The 21,458-nt window shown below is 36.1% G+C and overlaps 1 protein-coding gene and 1 non-coding gene across 2 annotated transcripts; both read right to left on the bottom strand.

Moving 5' to 3' along the window:
- Window positions 1-13,803: 13,803 nt before the first annotated feature.
- Window positions 13,804-13,875, bottom strand: TRNAH-GUG. Its single transcript has one exon. It is a non-coding gene; the product is annotated as a tRNA-His (tRNA).
- A 628-nt stretch (window positions 13,876-14,503) lies between these two features.
- LOC121780173 (G-box-binding factor 4-like) lies at window positions 14,504-20,602 on the bottom strand. Its single transcript, XM_042177687.1, has 4 exons — window positions 19,626-20,602; window positions 19,472-19,543; window positions 15,147-15,176; window positions 14,504-14,907 (listed from the first exon to the last, which is right to left on the bottom strand). Exons 1-4 carry the CDS (start codon window positions 20,310-20,312, stop codon window positions 14,836-14,838), a joined length of 861 nt encoding a protein of 286 aa, XP_042033621.1. The 5' UTR covers window positions 20,313-20,602; the 3' UTR covers window positions 14,504-14,835.
- Between the last annotated feature and the right edge of the window lie 856 nt (window positions 20,603-21,458).

Genomic DNA, 21,458 nt, shown 5'->3' on the forward strand with positions numbered 1-21,458 from the left:
GACATTTAGACTAAAGTAGAGAGGGTTTTTGAGGTGGGGCGGCGGCGGCACATGTATCACTGAGTTTTTTTATCCACTTTTTTTACTAAGAAGTTGTTAGTGCATTTACAATGGATTAAAAATTCTCTAATCTATTTAGACATACCAAAGTTAATAATATAAATTGGTATATTCATTAATAATATACTCCTACAATACTCCCTCTGTTTTGATGGGTGTAATTAAAGTATGAGAACATTACCAAAATTGAAGCATTACCAAAATTGAAGCGCTACTTAAATTCTTATGTTAAAATAGAAATGTATCACTCTGACTGAGATAAGGGGAGTATGGGAACTAAATACATCTAAAAGTGAAAACTTTTCTTAATTTGATATTGGACCATAAAACCATGAACTCTAACATAATTCTAGTATTTTTCACGACCAGTAAAATTGGCCCTAAGATATCACACATACTTGACATTTCATGTATTATTTCCCAACCCACCCCAATTAAGATATTCTCGGTGAATATCTTAATAAAGTTTAATATTAGTAGAACCCAAAAAGAAATGTTTCAATTACCTTGGGATAGAGGGAGTAAAAGTTACATTTATAATAAAATGTTAATGCGATAAAGTTAGTAGAATGTAGAGTCTATAACAAAAATAATAAAAAAAATAAATGAGACATTTATTGGTGGATGGACGAAAATGACAACCTGAAATGATTATTGATTGACGAAGGGAGTAATAATTATGTGCACAATGAGTCTTCATCTTAACTAAACCAAAAACTAAACCAAACCCTAAATTGCACTAGTTGGCATTTTTAATAGGGTTATTTGCCTATAAATACATGAATTTTCAATATTTTTGAAATTTCTCCCAAATTTTATTTTTTAAATATAAATGCATGAACTTTGAACTTTTGTGTTTTTTCCCGATAAAATTGAAACTGATGTGGCAACCAGTGCCGGACGCAGAAATATTTTATGACAGGGGCTGTACAATAATTTTTTTTAGTTAACATACACTTCTTTCGTCTTTTAAAAATAGAGATTTCTGTGGCAAAACGAGTTTTAAAGTGAAACTGATATAGTATGAAACAAAAATTGATAAACTAGTTGAAACAATATTAGTTGTTGTGGAACTCACATCGTTAGTAGTGTAATATGTGATGAAAATGTTTCCAAAATTTAAAAATGAATAATGAATCAAAATTATAAACATTTAAACTTAATGTATACTCGTATGAGTATAGGTAACATGTACCGGTACATTTTTAACTTACAGTGCAACAATTGAACAATTTTAATACACTAAAAAGTAAGTACTAATAGAAGTAGAACACGTGATATAGCTAGGTGTAGCCTATAGGTAAGGGACTTGACAGTTGCTAATTTTACTATTATTATTAATTTAATTAGTCATGGTTTATCTCATCTTCTTCCTCAAGCAGCAACACGACAGCCATTTTTTTAAAACTTCCTTATCTTCAGCCCCTCCTTCTTATTCAATCATTTACATTTTAGACTTCATATACTATAGTTTGATGAGGGCTAAAGACATTTTTCAGAAATTTTAAAATTTTTTAAAGTACAAAATATCAAAAAAAATTATTTGGGGTGGGCTTAAGCCCTTCCTCCCTCGGCAGTGTGTCCGCCACTGGTGGCAACTAAAATTTTAGCAATGCACTAAAATGACGTAGTTTTGATTTAATTAATTTTCAAAATTAAAAACTAAAAATCCACTTCATCAATTTTCCACCTTACATCTTTCTCTTTTATTTTTTTCTTCCTCCCAACAACTGCCGAGAGCATCTGCAATGGCGGACGTCCACGTGGAATTCCCACCTACGTGCGGGAATTCCGTGGGGGACGTCCGCATTGCGCGTCCCAGGCACGAATACGGAATTCCGCAAAGGAATTCGCAGTTTCATGGAATTCCGTGCGGACGTCCGCCATTGCGTTGAGCTCGCGGAATTCCTATTTAATGCATTAAATATTTTTTTTTCGGTTCCTATATATACATCCCGTTGAACTTCATTTCATTCGCACCACTTGTATTAACAAGTTTCTCTCTCTCTAAAAATACATTTCTTGTGAATCAACAATGGAGCACCACGACAGCGATTCACCCGCCTTGAGCGATGCCTCAAATGCCGGAGTACGCCGATGCCCGCTGCGATGCCTCAAATGCCGGGGATGATGCCCCAGTCTCAAATGCCACCGGGAATGATGCCCGGGTACTACAACATGTACCCGTCGTGGTACGGGATGATGCCCCAGATACCCGGGGCGAGTACGAGGATGATGCCCCAGATGCAAGGGTCGCCTGTCGTTGCGGGGGGAGTAGGCAGGGGGTCCCCCAATCGCCGGTCGACAACGTCTATCGGCCCTTTATGGATTTACTGGCACGGACAACCCGCCGAGTTCTCCTCTCGAGACTCAGTTCACTGGCGTCGACCCGTTCTCGTTCGAGGAGTTGGGGCTTTCTCCGGTCCGGGATACTCCCGCCAGCGCACCACCGGCGACGGGGCATCCCGTTGTACGGAGGTGAGGTGGGGGAGGGATCCAGCGGGAGCAAGAGGACCGTCTGGAGCATGGACGAGTGCGTCGCGCTGGCGAAGGAGTGGATCAGTGTAGTGGAGGATCCATACGTCGGGGCGAACCAGCACATCGACGGGATGTGGTGGCGCATTAGCCAAAGCTACCTCCAGTTCAAACTGCAAGGGGGAAAGGCGCACAACTCGGAACAATGCCGGAAACAGTAGAGCGGTTGAAGAGGCAGCTCAGCCGATTTGCCGGCATTTACACAAACAACCTCCGCTCGGCAACCAGCGGCATGTCTGCCGAGGATGTGAAGCTGCTGGCTCATCAGCAGTTCCCCGACGCTGAGAAGGGCTTCGGGGAATTCAAGTATTGGCCAGTGTTTCTTGTGGTGCAGTCTTCTCCCAAGTTCACTGCGGGTGTTGAATCCGGCTGGCCGAAGCGGACGAAGATTAGCGCCTCCGGAGAATACAGTAGCAGTGCTGGTTCCGCGGAACTTCACCCTCCCGAGTCAGAGTTCCCCACACCCACATCGGAGGCGCGCCGCCGTCGCTCGGTTGGGCAAAAATCCACAGCGCGGATGTCGATGGTAAGCACCAGCGGATCCACCGAGGCCCAATCGGCAGCACCCTCCCCCCCCAAAACAATCCCGAGAACCCATCATTCGCCCGCATCACCGCACATGAAACCTTGTTACGTGCGATGGTTGAATGGCGCCAAGCGACCGACCCCCATTACAAGCGGAAGCTTAAGCCCCTCCTCGATAGTATGCGCCGCGATTTGGGGCTCGACGGGATGTCGGACGATGACGGCGAGGGGGGTGGCGGCGACGACGGCGAGGGGGGCGGCGGCGGGATTGTTTACTTACGGAAATTGTCTAATTTGTGAATTTGTGAATTTTTTTTAATTTTGGGAATTCCGCAGGGAATTACGCCACTGTACAGTGGGAATTCCTTATGACGTGGCAGTGCAGTGGGAATTCCTTATGACGTGGCAGGCGGTGTTTTTGGGAATTCCGCGGGGAATTCCGCCGGGAATTCCGTACCACTGTGGATGCTCTAAGAAGAAGTCTCCTTAAATCCTCTTTACTTTTCTGAATTTGATTTACTCCCCAAATTCGTCTCTAAGAAAATAAAGGAGATTTTTTCATCGCCCATAAAAATATTTCTTATTTATTTTCTTCCTCACCCAAGAAATCTGTATCTGATTTGCTGCCGAAGTAGGAGAATAATTATGTATTTAATTACTCCCAAACTCACCCAAGAATGAGGTTTCCAGTGAGACTTCAGATATACTATATTTCTTCTTCCTCGCTCATCTTTCTCTCTTTTCCTTATCATATCACAATTTGGACGTTCTTTCTCTACTTATTAGTCTCTCCACTTGTTATATCCATCTCATCTCTTCTACTGCTGTTACATTTATTGCCACCAACTATAAAATTCTCAAACTTCAGCCTTCAGTGTTAGAGGATTGCTTCCTACCCTCTCAAATTGTAACTAATCAGACTTCAGATTTTTCTCCTACTTCGGCAGTACCGGGGAAGAAGAAAATAAAGGTGAAAGATGCGAGGTGGATGATTTTTTTGTGGAAAATTGATGAAGTGGATTTTTATTTTTGAAAATTAGTCGATTTAGTGCATTGCCTAAATTTTAATTGCCACGTCAGTTTCAATTTTATCGTTTGGGGAGAAATAAGAAAAGTTCAAAGTTGATGTATTTATATTCAAAAAATAAAGTTTGGGGAAATTTCACAAAATGTTGAAAGTTTATGTATTTATAGGTAAATAACCCTTTTTAATAGTGTAAATGTGTCTTAAGTTGCGCCAGCCATCACCTAGTATGAATTTGAATACGAATATGATTTAGCCAAATCTACGAAGTGGTTCCTAAAATTGAGACATCTATCATACATGAGGCAAACTGATTCACAAATTAAAGGTGACGACAACAGCTCATGGTATGAGTATTTTTTGAGAATTTTAATATTTGATAACCACAAATAGTAAAAAAAGACTTATAAAGGAAAATACCTTAGGCTTAAATTGCGTGAATTGGTAGTTTTAGAGAATTTAAATGTGTTATATGTTGCGTCACACTGTCAATCAACAACAATTAAGAAATTCAAAAGCGAAGAAGAACTTAGTCAACTTACTAAATCAATACCTAAGATTGAAATATCGTCATATAAAATGCAATTAACCCACTGATCAAAGATAATGAGATGATCATATTCATGTCAATGAAGGATGGGGGTACCTTCTACCATAGATCTAACTATACAAGTGAAGTTGTTACTATTTTATAATAAATAAATAAAAAACAGGCCAAGAACAATAACAAAGTAAAGTGAAATAGATCCCACAATGAAGAAACTCGAAATTCTATATACCCATTTTAGTGCGACATAAAGGTCTGAAAACTTAGGCCAACAAGTGGTCCAAAATGGCAAAAGAAATTTTAATTTCAACAACATTTGTCCAAATATCCCCAAACATGAAATTAAAATTTAGTTAAATTTTGGGTCCAACAAAATGTCATAATATAATTAGTACTCCGTAAATGACACCGTGGCCACACCAATATTTATTTCGAGGAGGCAATTCAGATTTTAGTACAACAATAATTGGAATATAAACTATACAAACAGCATGCGATATTTTGTTAGTAGATTTTTTTATTTTAAGTAGTAGTATAAATTATTAATTATAATTATCTCTGCTTAAGGATCGTTCCAATAGGTCTAATTAAATCCTTTTGTAGAGAAAAAAGAATTCATCTTAGACATAAAATTGTCAAAACATATAAAATAATTAAATGAGCTCCCTATAAAATAATAAAAAGTAAATAATTGCAATAATTATGAAAAATAATTGAAGAAACTGCAAGGGCAAGCAATTGCATGTTGCAAAACAATAGAATCATATAAAAGTGATCTCTCTATCTCTCTTCAAAGACACACATTGCCATGTGAAAAATGAAGAGTTAGATCCACTTATTTTCTTTACAAACTATGCTTACCTATCAATAGTGAAAATGAATATTAATCGGCATATATGGCAAATTAATTCCTTGGACGCATTAAAAAAGGGTGTGACATTGAGTTAAAAAAAATCAGAAATCCAGAAGTCCTAATTCTATGATATTTACTTTATCCGCTCCGTAAAAATTAACTAATGTAAGTAATATTCTTTTCTTGTTGGATTTGAAAATCATAGCACAAATTAATTTTCATCATAAAATATAGTACTATATGAATTAATTATTTCTGAAAAGTCTCATTGCAACTTGAGCTAACGCTTCACCATCTTGTAAATTATTAGGCCACGACGATTAATATTCATTAGAATTAATCGTCGACGTTTATATATTACTATTATCTAATTTAATTTATTATTTTTCTAGAAACAAAAAATTGGTTCAAGAAGAGAAACTTTTTTCATCTTTGGACATGTGACGCATAATTTGAAGACAGAAACAAAAGGATGTAGATTCAATGTATGTTCATATTTGCATTAGTAAAGTAAGAAAAAAAATAATGTAAAAAGGGACTAAATTTTATTTTTGTAAAGAAAATGACTCATTCAACTTTGCACATTTCAAATAAATAATACTCCACGACTCAGTTAATTACTTGTGTCGGGAATACTAAATTACTTCCCAAAACAAATTAAATCGCAGGCGAAATATATGATGAGTTTCTATATATTTGGATCCATCGTATTTAATTTTTTAAGGGTACACCCTATATAATTTATAGATAATTGCATAATAAATTGAATTTATTCAGTTTACAACAAATTTTGTGTAAAAAAATACACCCTTGTCCCTTGTACATACAATATACATGTACGAAAGTTTTAATCAAATTACCTACAAAATGACAATTATATATATGCTCGTGGCAATGATAAGTTAAACATATTTGTATAGATCTAAATAAGTCATATTAAAATTTTTTAAATATAATTTATATAAAACAGTACTATGATTTAATAACTATAAGGCCAGTTTAATAGAAGTATATTCCTATCATGTTTAATTTATTATTTTCTCTACCAAATTGACTCTAATAGATTATGTACTATAAAAACAACATTGCGAATTTTAGTGAACCCAAAAAAACCTAGCAAATAAATCCAAGGGGTCTGGTCGAGTGAGACTCGTCCATTTTTAACCAAATGATTAGAGGATCGATCTCTGCCTTTGGATATGAAGCATTTTTAAATCCTTAGGTCAGCTATCTCACTCATTAAAGTGTCTACAAATCAGCGCGAGGAATAGTAACAAGCCCCACCAATAGATACACTTACTAATTACCAAAAAAATAACCTAGCAAATAAATATATCAACTTACCACTTACTAATTACCAAAAAATTAACCTAGCAAATAATTATATCAACTTACCACAATGACCGACCAAATTTCATGCTGCCCAACAAATTCTCATCAATTATGCAGCAACTTTTGGAGTCGGACTTCCTTTTTGTACTATTGTCTTTGCTATTTCAATAACCTTTGATTTTCCACTTTTAATTTTATACTAGTACAAAAAAATTGATCTTTTTTTGCAAGAATTAGTTTCCTGGAACTTAACATGTAAGTACTTTATAAAGATTAATAATTCTGGGTTTTATATTATCCACTAAGAGATTAGAACGATAACAAATATAGCGATGCACTAGTTTTTTTAATGCTCTCACAATTCTTGCATATTAATTGGAAAAATAATAAAGTTTAAAATTATTCGCAATTATTACCTTACATAAAAATCTAGTTGCTTATGCATAATACTTCCTCCGTCCCTAAAAAGTAGTAGTATGAATATTTGGTTAAATACAAATTTTAATATATAATTAGTAAAATAAGAGAGACTAATAAAAAATAGCATAAGTAGTGCGGGTAGTATGATAGTATAGATAATATAATACAATATAATAATTTTAATTATAAATAAAATAATAGTATATATGGATAATGTATAATGTATCGTTTAACTATTTTATTGCTGTCGTAATGGGACCATTATTTAAATTTTAACCTAATTTAATAATTTTACCCATCACTGAAGGCTTTTGTTGTAAATTTGTAATCCACGAATGTAGGTGGAAATATTTAAAAGGCGCGCGAATTTAGAACTATCAGATCGAACGATGCAACGAATGCCACGTGGCAGACAGATGGGCCACGTACAGCTAAGTGAAAAGACTTGCTCGCTTTTTTTTTTTTAGTTGGAAAAGCAGTATATTTATTTATTTGATTACTCCATGTCATTAAAAATGAGGCAATCAGATGTAAATGAAATCAAAACTAACACTAATTCTAAGTGGTTAATAAATTTTACTTAAAATTAAATACTATTATTAAGGGCTGTCTTCTAAGTTTATAACCTTAATCCCAAATTGAGACTGAATTTGGACCCTTTGATCCAAAAATCAAAGGCTGAGATTGAATAAAAATACATCAATAAATAGTAGACAAAATATCAACAAAAGGGTAATATCGTCATAATGTTATCATACGATAATTTTACTGGGTGTTTTTTTATATCAACATAATGTATTACCAATATCAACAATATGACAAGAGAATATCAACACAAGTACACGAAAATATAAACACAGTTTTATCGATATTTTACCTATATTATATTGAGGTTTTGCATACTATATGTGACATTCCTAATCCAAAACATGTATTATTTTGCCTATTAGCATATTTATTTTCATGGTATATTACAAATATTATTCGGAGTAGAAAATACAAAATTAGTAGCAATCAAACGGACATTTTAATTAATTCTGTGAAATTAATATGGTTGTACATGCACATATATAAGTGTGCGTGTGCATGCGTTAGTTCAATTTTAGGAGTAGTTATGTAGTGATCTTCTATAATATTATATATAGGTGCTTTTATTTTCCTTATTATATATTATTTGTACATATGGGGATGCCTAACTTAGGAAATGTTTCGTATTAATCAAACTTTAGCCGTCATATTTTAATAAATATATTTATGTGTGAAATGTGATGATACGTGGGACTTAGAGAATCAATGCATGTCTTTTTTATTATGTGGGACTAATTTAGAGTCTCTACTAAGCTAATAGAGGACACTTCCATATTGGAGAAAGTATAAGAGCATCCACAACCGTGCTCTTGCCAGCGGCACGGTTGTGGGCCCGGGCGGTACTATTCATGTATACTCTCTGGCAAGAGCACAACACCCACAACTGTGCTCTTCCGCAAGGACGAGCACAATTAATATAAAATTCAATTAAACAATAACATTTCCATAATATTAAAATCCATTTAAAAACCATAATAAATATTACAAATTACAAATAAAATTAAAAAATACATAATTAAAATCCTAAAAATTAAAAATTACATAATTAAACTCCTTAAAATTAAAAATTACATAATTAAAATCTTAAAAATTAAAAATTACATAATTAAACTCCTAATAAGACTACGCATCCGGCGGGATCAACCCCAATTATTTTTGGAGACCTTTTATCATGGTCTCGTGTGTTTCAAGTTGCGTGGGGGTCATAGATGACCTATCGGCCATATTGAGTTGGCTTAAGAGCATCCACAGCGAGTTGTTCGGGGGTGGAGGTGGCACATAAGGAGCGGAAGCGGCTTCGGGAGTGGCTTCGGGAGTCGAGCCGCGACGATGGTTGGCCGCCGCCTTCTTCCTTCCTTGGGGGCGGCGTTGGGAACCGCTCGGTCCGGCGTCAGGGCTACCCAAGTTAGCTCCGGCGAGTTGGCTAGCCACTTCTTCCGAGTCGGAGTCGGATAGGGATACCGACCTTGATCGTTTGGAGGAGCCGCTAGAGGAGGATGTTATGCCTCCCTTATACTTCGGGTGCGTCCGCGTCTCCTGCCAAACGTTAAGATATTTGAACGACTTACCGTTCATGGATTGGTAGGTGCTCAGCGCGGCGGTGATGATGTCGACCTCGCTTCGGCCGCTCCCGGCATTCCGGGACTCCTGGATGAAATAGCCGTTGAACTTGCCAATTTCTTCGTTGGCTCGGCCGATGCAGTTGCGCACCATACTCTCGTTGCGCTCGATCGTTCTGGGCGGCCGGTTTGCATTATACCGGCTAGAGACGCGCCACCAAAAGTGATCGCCGGATTGGTTCGTTCCAACCACCGCATCTTCGGAGATTTCCAAGTACGCCTTGAACAATCTTTCCATCTCCGCCGGTGAGTACGGTGTGCGGACACCGGCGCGAGATGGAGGAATCGGCATTTGGGAAGGGGCGCGAGGCCTAGGCTCCGGTGTCCACCCGTAGCGCCCTTCGGAGGCACCTTGGTCGTCGATTGGGTATGGACGGTAGCCACCCGGAACGGCCAAATCTTGGGTTTGAGGAGGGGCCGAATATTCCGTTTCCGGACTAGGAAACGGTTGTGAACCGAACCATTCGGGGTTCCAACCGTGGGAGCCCGAAGGGTTATCGTCTTGGCCGGACATAGTGATGTTGTAGGGTATGAGAGAATGAAGATGAAAATGGATATGAGAGAATGGAGATGAGAATGGATATTGGAGAATGATGATGAGAGTTGTGTAGTTTGATGTGAATTTTTGGGGTGAAATTGGGGGTATTTATAGATGAAAGTGTGTATTTTTGGGATAAAAAAATGAAAAAAAAATTAAAAAGGTGTAAAAAACGGTTATAAACGGATATATTTTTTTGGGGAAGTGAAAATTTTTTTTTATCGGTTTTTTTAATAAAAAACTGTTTTTTTTTTTAAAATATATATAAAAATGTTTAAATGCAACGGTCGAGCCGTTGACGAATGGGAGCGCGCCACGTGTGCGTCCGCTGGCACGGACGTGCTCGATACATCGAGCAGCGCCGTGCCAGCGGCGCGAGCGCAGCGGCGGCGGATGGCGTCCGTGCCAGCGGCGCGGACGGCGGTGGCGATGGACGCCACCGCTGCGCATGCTCTAATACAAGAAAAAAAAAGACGGAGTGGGGAGAATGGAGGATAAAAAAAAGTACATGGTTAGAGCTTATGTAATTTGGACCGAGGATTATAAATTAGGAGATGGAATAAGAGATTTGGTTAGATTCTTGTATAATCAGATTTGTATAAATTACATTTTTAATTTTACAAGTGGCATTTACATTTTTAATTTTACAAGTGGCATGTGGTTGATTTTCATGTGTTGAATTAGAATGAATATTTTGGACGGCATAATAGAACCTAATATAGTACTATGTGTTGTTTGGAATTATTTTATGAAATGTGATACAGATATTTGATTGGTGCAATATGATTAATGCAATATATATGTTTTATATGACATTAGAATTATCTTAGTCATTTGGATTAAAGAGGATATGTGACAGTCTTGCCCTGAGTCTGATATCAATGACAATGGACCTACGGGTCATATATACAATGGCAATGGACCCACGGGTCATATATACAATGACAATGGACCTTCGGGTCATGTACAATGGAATCCCGGGCAGATACCAAGCTTGATTTGTCACAGAATAATAAATTGAGCAGAGAGGCATATGCATATGGATCTGAATTTGTTTATGATATTTGATGTTTATTTATATGTGCGGATTTAGAATTTTCGTAAATAAGTCTAATAAATGATGGATTTTGTAATTAGTATTTGGATGGTGGAATGATTAATATGTGATTTCTTTGCTTTAATTTGTATTTGTTTATTATAAATATACACGCCAGAGGGGTTGGGGTGTGACACTATATTGAGATTTTTTTTGCATTTGTTGATAAAATCTGCTTATCAACATGTACGAAAATTGAAATATAATTTATCAAATTTCATCACCCGAACATCGTCGGAATATATGTAATTGGTATTTCATTGGAATCCTTATAAAATTATCTTTAATTTGATATATTTTTTTATGAAAAAATAATTTAAATCGAGAGAGTTACGTAAATTTAAAATTTTAAGATGATTTTGATGATAGAGAATTGACATTAATACCATTTAAATTTATTTAATCATTTTTTTAATTTAAAATATAATCCAATGTCATTATTTCAATCACTAGATCTCCTAATCTAATGACTAAGATTTGGTCTTAATTTGTGATTGCTAATTAATTAGCAATTGATCACTCCCCTATTATTAATACTTTATAATTATAATATTTATTTATAAATTTTAAGTGGTGGATAAGATATCTTAATTATAACTCAAATCCTACCCTACAAATTCCTAATACTCTAATAAGAAATGTACAAATAGGGTTTACTATATTCAACTTAATAATTAAATAGCTAGTCCGCACACCTTCAACGACATAGATTATGCACCTTAAATTACTAATATACCATTGAAAAATTAATTTTAGATTTAAAACTAACCTTGTCTCTAATAAAATGATCTTACCCAATGGCCAATATTTATCATTCATTTGGAGTACTAGTAATATTTATTCAGATTATTATTCTACATAATTTTCAACATGTTTAGTCATAATAATATTTTTAATTTTCGTGAAGTTATGATATCCCTATTTCTTCAGTAGTAAAATTATGTCGGATAAATTAAAATTTTGAAATACACGAGGAAACTTTGAGGATGTTTTTGAAAATATTGTTACATAATTAAAATGCAATTTGACAATTATAATGTTTTATACTTCATTTCACATAATAAAAATAGTATATTTGGATAAACTTCCTATTATTTCCAACATTAACCCATCCAAAGATATTTTATTTTTTTCTAATAGTGTGTGATGGGTAGAACATCAAATTGAATGATTTGATTTTAATTGACCAGTTATCATTTATAGCACCTATAATTTTCTTTAAGAAAGCTTTGAAGTTCACTTTCCACGAGTTAAAACACAAATTTAGTACTGTCAAATCGGTCGATTTAATTCCTATTGAAATCAATTTGAATTTGATAAGATTAAATCATCAACTAATTACGAAGTATGGCGTGATGTGCTAAATCCAAGTTTTCTGCATATCAAGCTAACCGACAAAGTCACCTTCTATAATAATTTTTGTAAATTATAGCCTTTTAATTTTGTATGTATCCTGATTTGGTAAGTAATTGGAACTGGTCAATTTTCACCAAATACTTAAAAATCAAATAAAGAAAAACAATTAATATAATTGACTTATGACAAAATTTGGGTTGCAGCTTGTTAATGTAGTAGAATTTCTCTGCCGATACTCACGTGATTGGCAATCTGAATTGTGTAGTAACATTAATTATTATTTTTAATCAATTACTTTATATTTCTACACAATTGACTATATTTATTAAATCAGTTTTTAATCTGAAAAAAATGTATAGTTATGCTTATGCATAACATCGTATCATGACATAATGGTACAAAAATATATCTGAGTATGGACACATTTGTATTAAAATGTGGATTTTGTATTGAGTATAACAAATTGTGTTATATTTAGTGGACTTTTAATTATGTTTTGTTTGGACAACAATCTTATAAAAGAGAATATTGAAGAACTGGTGGGTTATGTGCGAGTATTAAATAAGTAGTACTCCTAGTATTATTTTACAATTGTAGGTTTCTTTAATCGAATAAATCTCGAGTAGTAAATAAAATTTAATGTTATATGCCAGAAGAGCAATGGGAAGGTAAGAAATGTTTTAATATTCTGAAATTATGTCAGAATAGAATGAATTGCATGCTGGTGTTGCTTCACCATCATTTCGATTTTCCATTTTAACAATTACCATGTTTTTCATTTTAATTTATTTTATAAATTTATCTATGTTTATAATATTAATGACAAGTACCATATAACTAGCAACATATCCATATGTAGTATGGGAATTTTTTATTTTTTTTTATTTTTAGAAAATTAGTACGGGAATGTTAATTCTATCTAAAACCCATAAGTTGGTTTATTAAATTTTTAAAAATTTCGATGACGATTAGGGATATCAATTAAAATTAGAAATTTCAAAAATAAGAAACAGTGTTTCTAAAAGAATAATTATGTTTATACACTTTCATCGATTCATGATTCGATTTTGATTATATTGAAATTTATTTTGAACAATCAAAAAATTCTAACTCTGCAATGTTACATCAATGTTAGAGCCAATAATTAGTTCAAGTGGATTTTGTAGTTTAAGTCAAGAGAATTATAAATTTACTACCATTTCACAATCCATGTACCCACTTGTGAACAGATAATCTGGATATTAAAAGTTTAACTTTTAATTAACGAATCATTTAATCTAGTAATAACAAAATTAACAAAAAAAATCAAGTGTGGCTGCTGGGATTCGAGCCCAGGTCTCCACGGCCACAATGTGGAATTCTTACCACTAAACTACAGCCACTTCATGTCAACGACTTTCATAATTAATTATAACAACACCTTCTGAAATTGAGTTATTAGTCTTTAATACGCTTAGGTAGGTTGACTATCCATCAATGATTAAGTTATGAGATTGTTTTAGTTGGAAGGGGGTGATTATGGTTCATTATCATATGATTATTCATCTAGAATTTGGTCGTGAGATTCAATTTCATGAACCAAACATTATACAACATATTTAATCATGAGATTTAATCTTTTAAATTGAATGGGCTCTTATAGTTGAGTCATACTCAATCTTCAATTATTTATTTTATTTTCTTCAATTTTTTTCACATTACATTATTCTATCCCCTAATTTAATTTATGCCAACTTAACTCCATATCACTCATTCCTCTTCGTGCCAAAAAAAAACACCTTAATTATGGCGGAACGAAGGGGATACCAATTTTTATCTGAACAGCTATATTCTTCACATCCGAAAACGTATAGATAGCATTCTCGTAGAATCAACTTCACAATTGATTTGTGCAATGATGATGTGTGAATGTGAAATCCAAACTCTACAACCCTTTGCATTACATCAATAGTTCCTCAAGTAGAAGCGTTTAAAATGTCGTCTCAAATGATTTGCACTAAGTGAAAAGAGTTATCTGAAAAAACAAAAGGTAACATCACTTATTTTAGTGATATTTCTTATTCTCCCTCAGATGATTTACATGGTACAATTAATCTATCTATTCCTCTTAGTTGGAACTCAATGTTAAGGAGGATCAATAACTTAACACAAAACATTATAATACAGCCTCTGATTCAGATATATATCTTTTGTATTTCTAAATTTATACCACCACTTTGTCCAGTCTCTCTCTCTACTCTGCTTCATCACACATTTAACCCTTATCCCACTGCTAAAGAAACCTCACAGCATCAGCTAATACTGTTTCTGGAATTCCCTATGTCACCCAAAAACACTCATCACTAGATTGACCGAACTTTCTGCAACCGTCGTGGCCTTCGCTTTTCCGCCACAGGAATCACATCCTCCATAAGCTGCAACAACATACAAGCACAACATCACTCCTCCGATAAATACGTAAGTGGTGATCAGCTTATGTGACTCAAAAATCAAAATCTCTTGGAGCTTTTTCTAGAAACTTAACAACATGAGAGAGAGTCTCAATGTTATTGAGAAGCTATTCAAATATAGAGGATCAAAGTTATTTTTTATGCAGAAAATATGAAAATGTAAAGTGCTTGCTGATAAACTATATATGGATGAAAATGCATACCTGCTTAAGCCTCTTCTTTGTCCGCTCTGCCTGTAATTGGAAATGACATGAACATTATATTTGTGACTAGGAAAGTTGTAAAAATATAAGATGGACAATCTTCAGACCAAACAACTATAAATGGCATACATCAATTTCCTAGACCACAGTAGATATAAGACATGCAGATAGACAGTACCATTAAGGAAATTACATATAGCACAATATAGCTCATCAAAACTAAATTTCCATCCCTTACAACAAAAGAAGTTAATTATCGTCAATTAAGGACAGAAAAGTACAAATTCATGAAGCGACTATGTCAAAGTTAACCTAGAGTAACAGCTAGAGGCTGATCCTAAGAACATGGATAAATACTTTTACACAGAAAAAGAGATATGGGTACAGGACATACAAAATTATTCATTCCATAAAATTAGTATCCCAATAACCAATCAGAAGCTCATAATATTTGAATAAATCTCAAGTGGCTCAATCCCCAAAATTCACAATACATTTTCTTGTATTCTTATAAATCTAAAATCTATTTAGATTTGCAAAACTAGATTTTTTGATATACAGCCTTGAAACAAGAAAGCACACAGCAATTTTGATATCTGAACAAACAAAATACTAGATAACATAAGAAAAACATGACTTTAAGACACCTTTCCCGTTAAATAAACTGGTTTGTTACTAGAATAACGATTTCAAGAAAGACTTCAAGGATACCAAATGCTTCAATGAAAACAAAAACATAAAATACAGTATAGCATACTCTAAGTAGTGGTTCAGCCAGGTGGACTAATTTAACTTGCAGTCCACTCTGTTTTAGTACAAATTAATTAACTTATGTGATAGTATAATATAATAGCATAATACAAAAAGTAATATGCACCCACAAAATAACATTCAACTTATGCTTGTCAGCCCATATGCCTTAAAAACATAATACTGCTAGTACCATTTAGCCCATCAACATTCCCATATAAAAAAGCCGAGGTAACACCATTCAGATCAGAAATGCACTTTTCTGCCACTTTTCTTTATACAAATTCCCACTTCCTCCCAAAGTTATTATGGCACTCTCAAATCAGTTACAAAATATCAAGAGCAAAGATATGTTTCTAAGAAAAAAATTCCTATTTTTCTTCTACCACAAATTAATTATCAAATTTATAAAATGAAGAGTGAATTTAGAATTACCATTGTTGATAAATTTGTGGCTAAAGGGATTTCCAAGTTTACTTAAAATTCATGGCTTGGATTGGAAACTTCAATTTGAGAAGATAATCAGTAACCAGTAAGAGAGGCATAAAGCATAAATATTCCCCCCAAAGAAGCATCCCTTTTTTTCCAAAAATTGCAAGAGCCGATCATCCAGTTTTAGGAATTCAAACTGGTATTTCCTGATTGAATCGCAGGATGGTTATTTGGTAGTTGGCACTACTGAACTGGACACCGAACCATAGTCCAGTTAGGTAAAAATAGCCACCATCAAAATCTGGCACAAATCATCCTAGCGATGGCGCTTTTTAAAAAGTATCGTCCCAGAAAAGCGCCATGGCAGATATTTAATAACACTTCTGGTTTAGTAAACAACTGTCACTAACAATTTCCCAAAATGCATTTATATTTCGAATCAGTGGCCATGCTTTATTTAATAAGCTGTGTACGCGCACGCGTGTGTGTGAGTGAGTGAGAGAGAGAGAGAGAGAGCGAGAGTTGGATATACATTTTACATAAATGCATGACTTCACTTATTAGAGAAAAGCGCGCACATACTATGCAAATTTGAATTATTATCGTTATAAGTAGTACTCCCTCTATTCCCAATTTCAACAAATAAGGAAATGGATTTAATAAACTTAGAAAGTGAAAGAACATACATTTTCCAGGTATACCCTTATTTACTTATCCAGATCGAAAGGTCGGTAACTTCAGAAATGAATTGAGTACGGGCACATTAAGGGAAAAGAAAAATTAATACACCGTTACCAATAAAAGTGGACTACAATTATTAAAATGGACATTACGCCATAACCTAAACTACATTTGCCGGAATGAGTTAGTACGTAAAAGAAGAATGCAATCTTTCTTGCCAGGATAGACTTGATTTCCATTAGCAAGATAGGCAGGCTTTGTTCCTGAGGGACATGCCTAAATGGGATAGACAGCCATCGCAGACTGGTTGCCTTACCCAAGTTCAATTCCATAAGGATATGAACCATTCTAAGCAATGTTGTCAAATAGCGGCTATAGCGGGGATATTGCGCTATAGCATATCAGTTTTTAATGAAAACGCTATCGCCACACCGATACGTAGCATTTTCTGTGGCGGCCGCCATACCCGTGGCGGTCGTGGCGCCATAGCGCTACCATATCCCGCAATAGCGGTATTTTAGCCCAATTTTGACTTTTTGGTGCTAATTTTGACTTTTATTGGGCTTTTTATTTTTTAATTTAATTTTGCATAGGCCCAATAATTCTAACCCCAATAATTCTAAACCCTAATTCCACAACCCCAATCTGCCGCTTTTCATCTCTACTCCTTCAGTCCTTCCACAATCTGCCACCCACCGTCGCGCCGCCGCCGCCGCCTAGCCAGCACCCGCCAGCACCCTCCAGCCCCACTCAGTGACTCAGCCACCGCCCAGCCATACAGCCCCTCCTATTCACAATCTGCACCCTACAGCCCCTCCTATTCACAATCATCCCCACTTAGTGACTCAGCCACCGCCCAGCCACTTGACGCCGCCACCCCCGCGCCGCCGCCGCCAGCCATTTGGTTCATGATGACGATGATACACTTGATTGGAACATGGTGTATAAGGCTTCGGGTGTTGGAGAGCCTAGGACATATACTAGGTCAAAGAAGATGAAAGAATCTTCTACATCTAGTTCAAGTTGTCTTAGAGTTTCTAAGAAAAAAGAACCTATCATACCTAGAAAAGGGAAAGGGAAAAGGAAAAGGCTTGCGCTTGTAGATGAAGAATCGGAAGAGGAAGAATTTGAGGATAGTGTAAGTGGAGATCAAGAGGATGAAGCAATGGAGGATGAAGATGAAATGGATGCCGATGATAGTGATGATGATGAGCTAGAAGACTATGTTGAGCTTGATGATTGATGTCTATTGAGCTTATCATGGTTTTATGTTTTGTTGAACACTTGAACTAAAGACTTTAATTGCTAGACTTTTATATAATTATTTTCTATTTTATGCTTTATTACATGTTTTTAGAGTTTTTAATGTTATATTTTTATTATTTTCTAATTTTTTGAATTATATATGAATATATAAATATTATTTTATATATTTAATTAATGACCGCTATATCCCGCCATACCGATACGCTATATCCCTGTGGCATTTTTCGGGCGAACCGCCATGAACCGCTATACTGCTTTGACAACATTGATTCTAAGTAAAGACAGGGAAACTCATCTATGTTCGTCAAAACCCCATTTTAGCCAAATGAAAGGAACAAGATATTCAGTACACATTTTTTGCTCTCTCTACCTATCATACACTCTTTGTCTTTGCTTACACTACACTGCTAGCATAACTATCTTTTTCTGACAGAATTACGCCAAGTAAAAATATTGGGACACTGCTAAGCAGCTAACTATTTAGTTCTGGCAATCACGCATACACACCTGTAGTGAATGATGTGTAAAACACCACAGTGGAAGACCCAATCCAAGAGATGACTCCTTGCATTCACCAAACCTCAGTGTCTAAGAACATGCTAGATATCCATTTCCTGATAATACTACAATGCTTGGCTAAGAGATCGGGGGCACACATGAATAGACTTTGCAGCTTAGTAAGTTCTGCTGCAGCCAAAATGTATATGGAAAAATACTCGTCTGAGGTGAAAAAAGAAATACCAACAGCGAAGGGACCATCAAGATGATTCGACAGTTACAAATGAAAAAACAACGTATAAGGAAATGCTATGTCCTTACATGGCAACTAATTATTCTTACTTAAAAAAATACCAACAGCGAAGGGACCATCAAGATGATTCGACAGTTACAAATGAAAAAACAACGTATAAGGAAATGCTATGTCCTTACATGGCAACTAATTATTCTTACTTTAAAAATATGTATTACTATGTTAAAAAGATGATACTAATAATTAATAACCAAGCAAAAGATGAAAACATTGCTACGTTCGATTGAGCTTTGATACTACATAACAAAAATATACTTGAATCATCTCAATCGACCTTAAGTACGGGCAACGTAAGTCGTTGAAGAGAATTGTCAACCAATCCAAAGTATTTGCACAAAACAGAAAAACACGAATTCCATAGCCAACGCATGTAAACTGAAATTACCTTTTCTTTTAGCAGCTGCTCCTTTTCTTCCTCCAGTCTCACTGCCATTGTCTCCAATTCCACTTGATACGCCTAACAAATCACAAAAAAACGGATCATTAAAGAGCAGGCAAAGCTCATCACTACAAACTATCCAGAAAGCACAAATTTCCACCTGCTTACGCTCTCTAGACCTAGCCGCAGACTCCCGGTTCTTGATCATCCTTCTCTGCCTTTGCTGCGCCGCCTTATCCATGGGTTCCAACAAACTCAAACTTCTCCTCCCTCTCCCTCGACTCAATCCCCCAACATCCAACCCCCCACTCAGTGCCCCTCCTATCACACCCGAACCACTCTCGAAACTGTAAAACCTTCCACTTAAGCCTTCCTCCTTCACCTCCACACTTCTTATCTTCGCATCCTCGTCCACTTCTGCGTCCGCGTTCGCGTCCTCCTCATCCTCACCGGCCTTGGCCAAAAAATCCTCCAGAGTCATCATCTCTTCCTTTGGCTTCTTCTCACACTTTTTCCCCGCCACAATCTCCCTCCACACATCATCCACCGTTTTCCTAGCCATCTTCGGCGGCTCCCTCTCTCCATCGCTAATCGGAGTAACCGCCCCAGCCGCGTCTAGACGCGTTATCTCCGCATTCAACAACGTACTCGAACCACTCTCCGCAGCCGAACTTATTCCCACACGAGCATTGCTCAAAAATCCAGAGCCGGAGGCTAAATCATTGCTGCCGCTATCAATCCTAAGGAAATCTACAGTCGAGGAGGTGGAAGCGCACGCCGAGAGCTTGCGCTTGTGATCCGAATCGCAGGATGTCGAAGAAGCCATGAACTCCGACGATGACGCCATTACACAATCAGACCTTCGATCAATTCAGCACGCATCGAGCTTGATCGCACCAAGCATTTCCCTTTCTCGCGCAAAATGTGTATGATGCATCACCTCATACACACAAAATCACACATACTTTTATACCATGTGATGCTTGAAGGTATGGACAACCTACCTAGGGTTTTGGAGTGCTTGGATTTTGACAATTGGATGCCAATTTAGGGAAATTGACGTGTTCGCTGGTAAGAGGCCGAAATCACTGTTGCGCTGTGAAATAAAAAATTTCGAAACGATTCTTGTTGGAACTGGACGGAATTGCAGGACTTATACCAGAGGAGAAGGCTTCGTTTTGACTGGAAATAGTGCTGATCTTTAGCCAAAAGTCGTGTTTGTTACTATGCGACTTTAGATATACATATCACCACCTAATCATAATATTGAAGTACTCCCTCCGTGTGATATTCATTCTCTGTTAACATCCATAGGTACATAATTTTAATATATCTAAGTTTATTTTATAGTTGAGCAGTGTCTAACGTAAAACAAATGAAAACGTGTATCTTTTAATAATAATCAGGTGTCAAAATCTAGATAATTGAAAATAAGAAAATCGAGACTAAAGAATGTTGACATGAATATACTGTTTAAGTTGGGCCTTTGCACGATTCCTCGCAAATACTTCATCTTCCACGAAATGCGATCCCATGCATACAATAGCAAAGAATATGGATCGACAATTATATTGTCTAGTGCCTCACCGTGTTTGACAAAGTGTTCAATCATTTTAAGATGGTTAAACCCACCACTATAACCAACAAACTCAGCTTCCTTGATGTGATAACAAGCTTCCCAAAATTTGTACTCTCTTATACTTCTACCAAAACCTACCATCGTTGCACTCATAACACTTACGACTATAACACCTTTTGTCCATCTCTTGATGTGTTACCTTTTATCGAAAAAGGAAGCTGATACGAGTAACCCTAACAACGGCAAGGAGGACGTCTCCGAGGATGGGGAGCGCGCGGCTGCACCGGAGGCAGCCTCGCAACCGCAGCATAAGAAGAGCGTAGCAGCGGCGACTAGAACGTTGAGGCCACGGGACCGGATCAAGCCACTGCAGAGGCTCGCGGACTAGACCGCATGATGGCGATTACGTAGTAG

Source organism: Salvia splendens, chromosome 19 (assembly GCF_004379255.2).
Source record: "Salvia splendens isolate huo1 chromosome 19, SspV2, whole genome shotgun sequence".
NCBI lineage: Eukaryota > Viridiplantae > Streptophyta > Magnoliopsida > Lamiales > Lamiaceae > Salvia > Salvia splendens.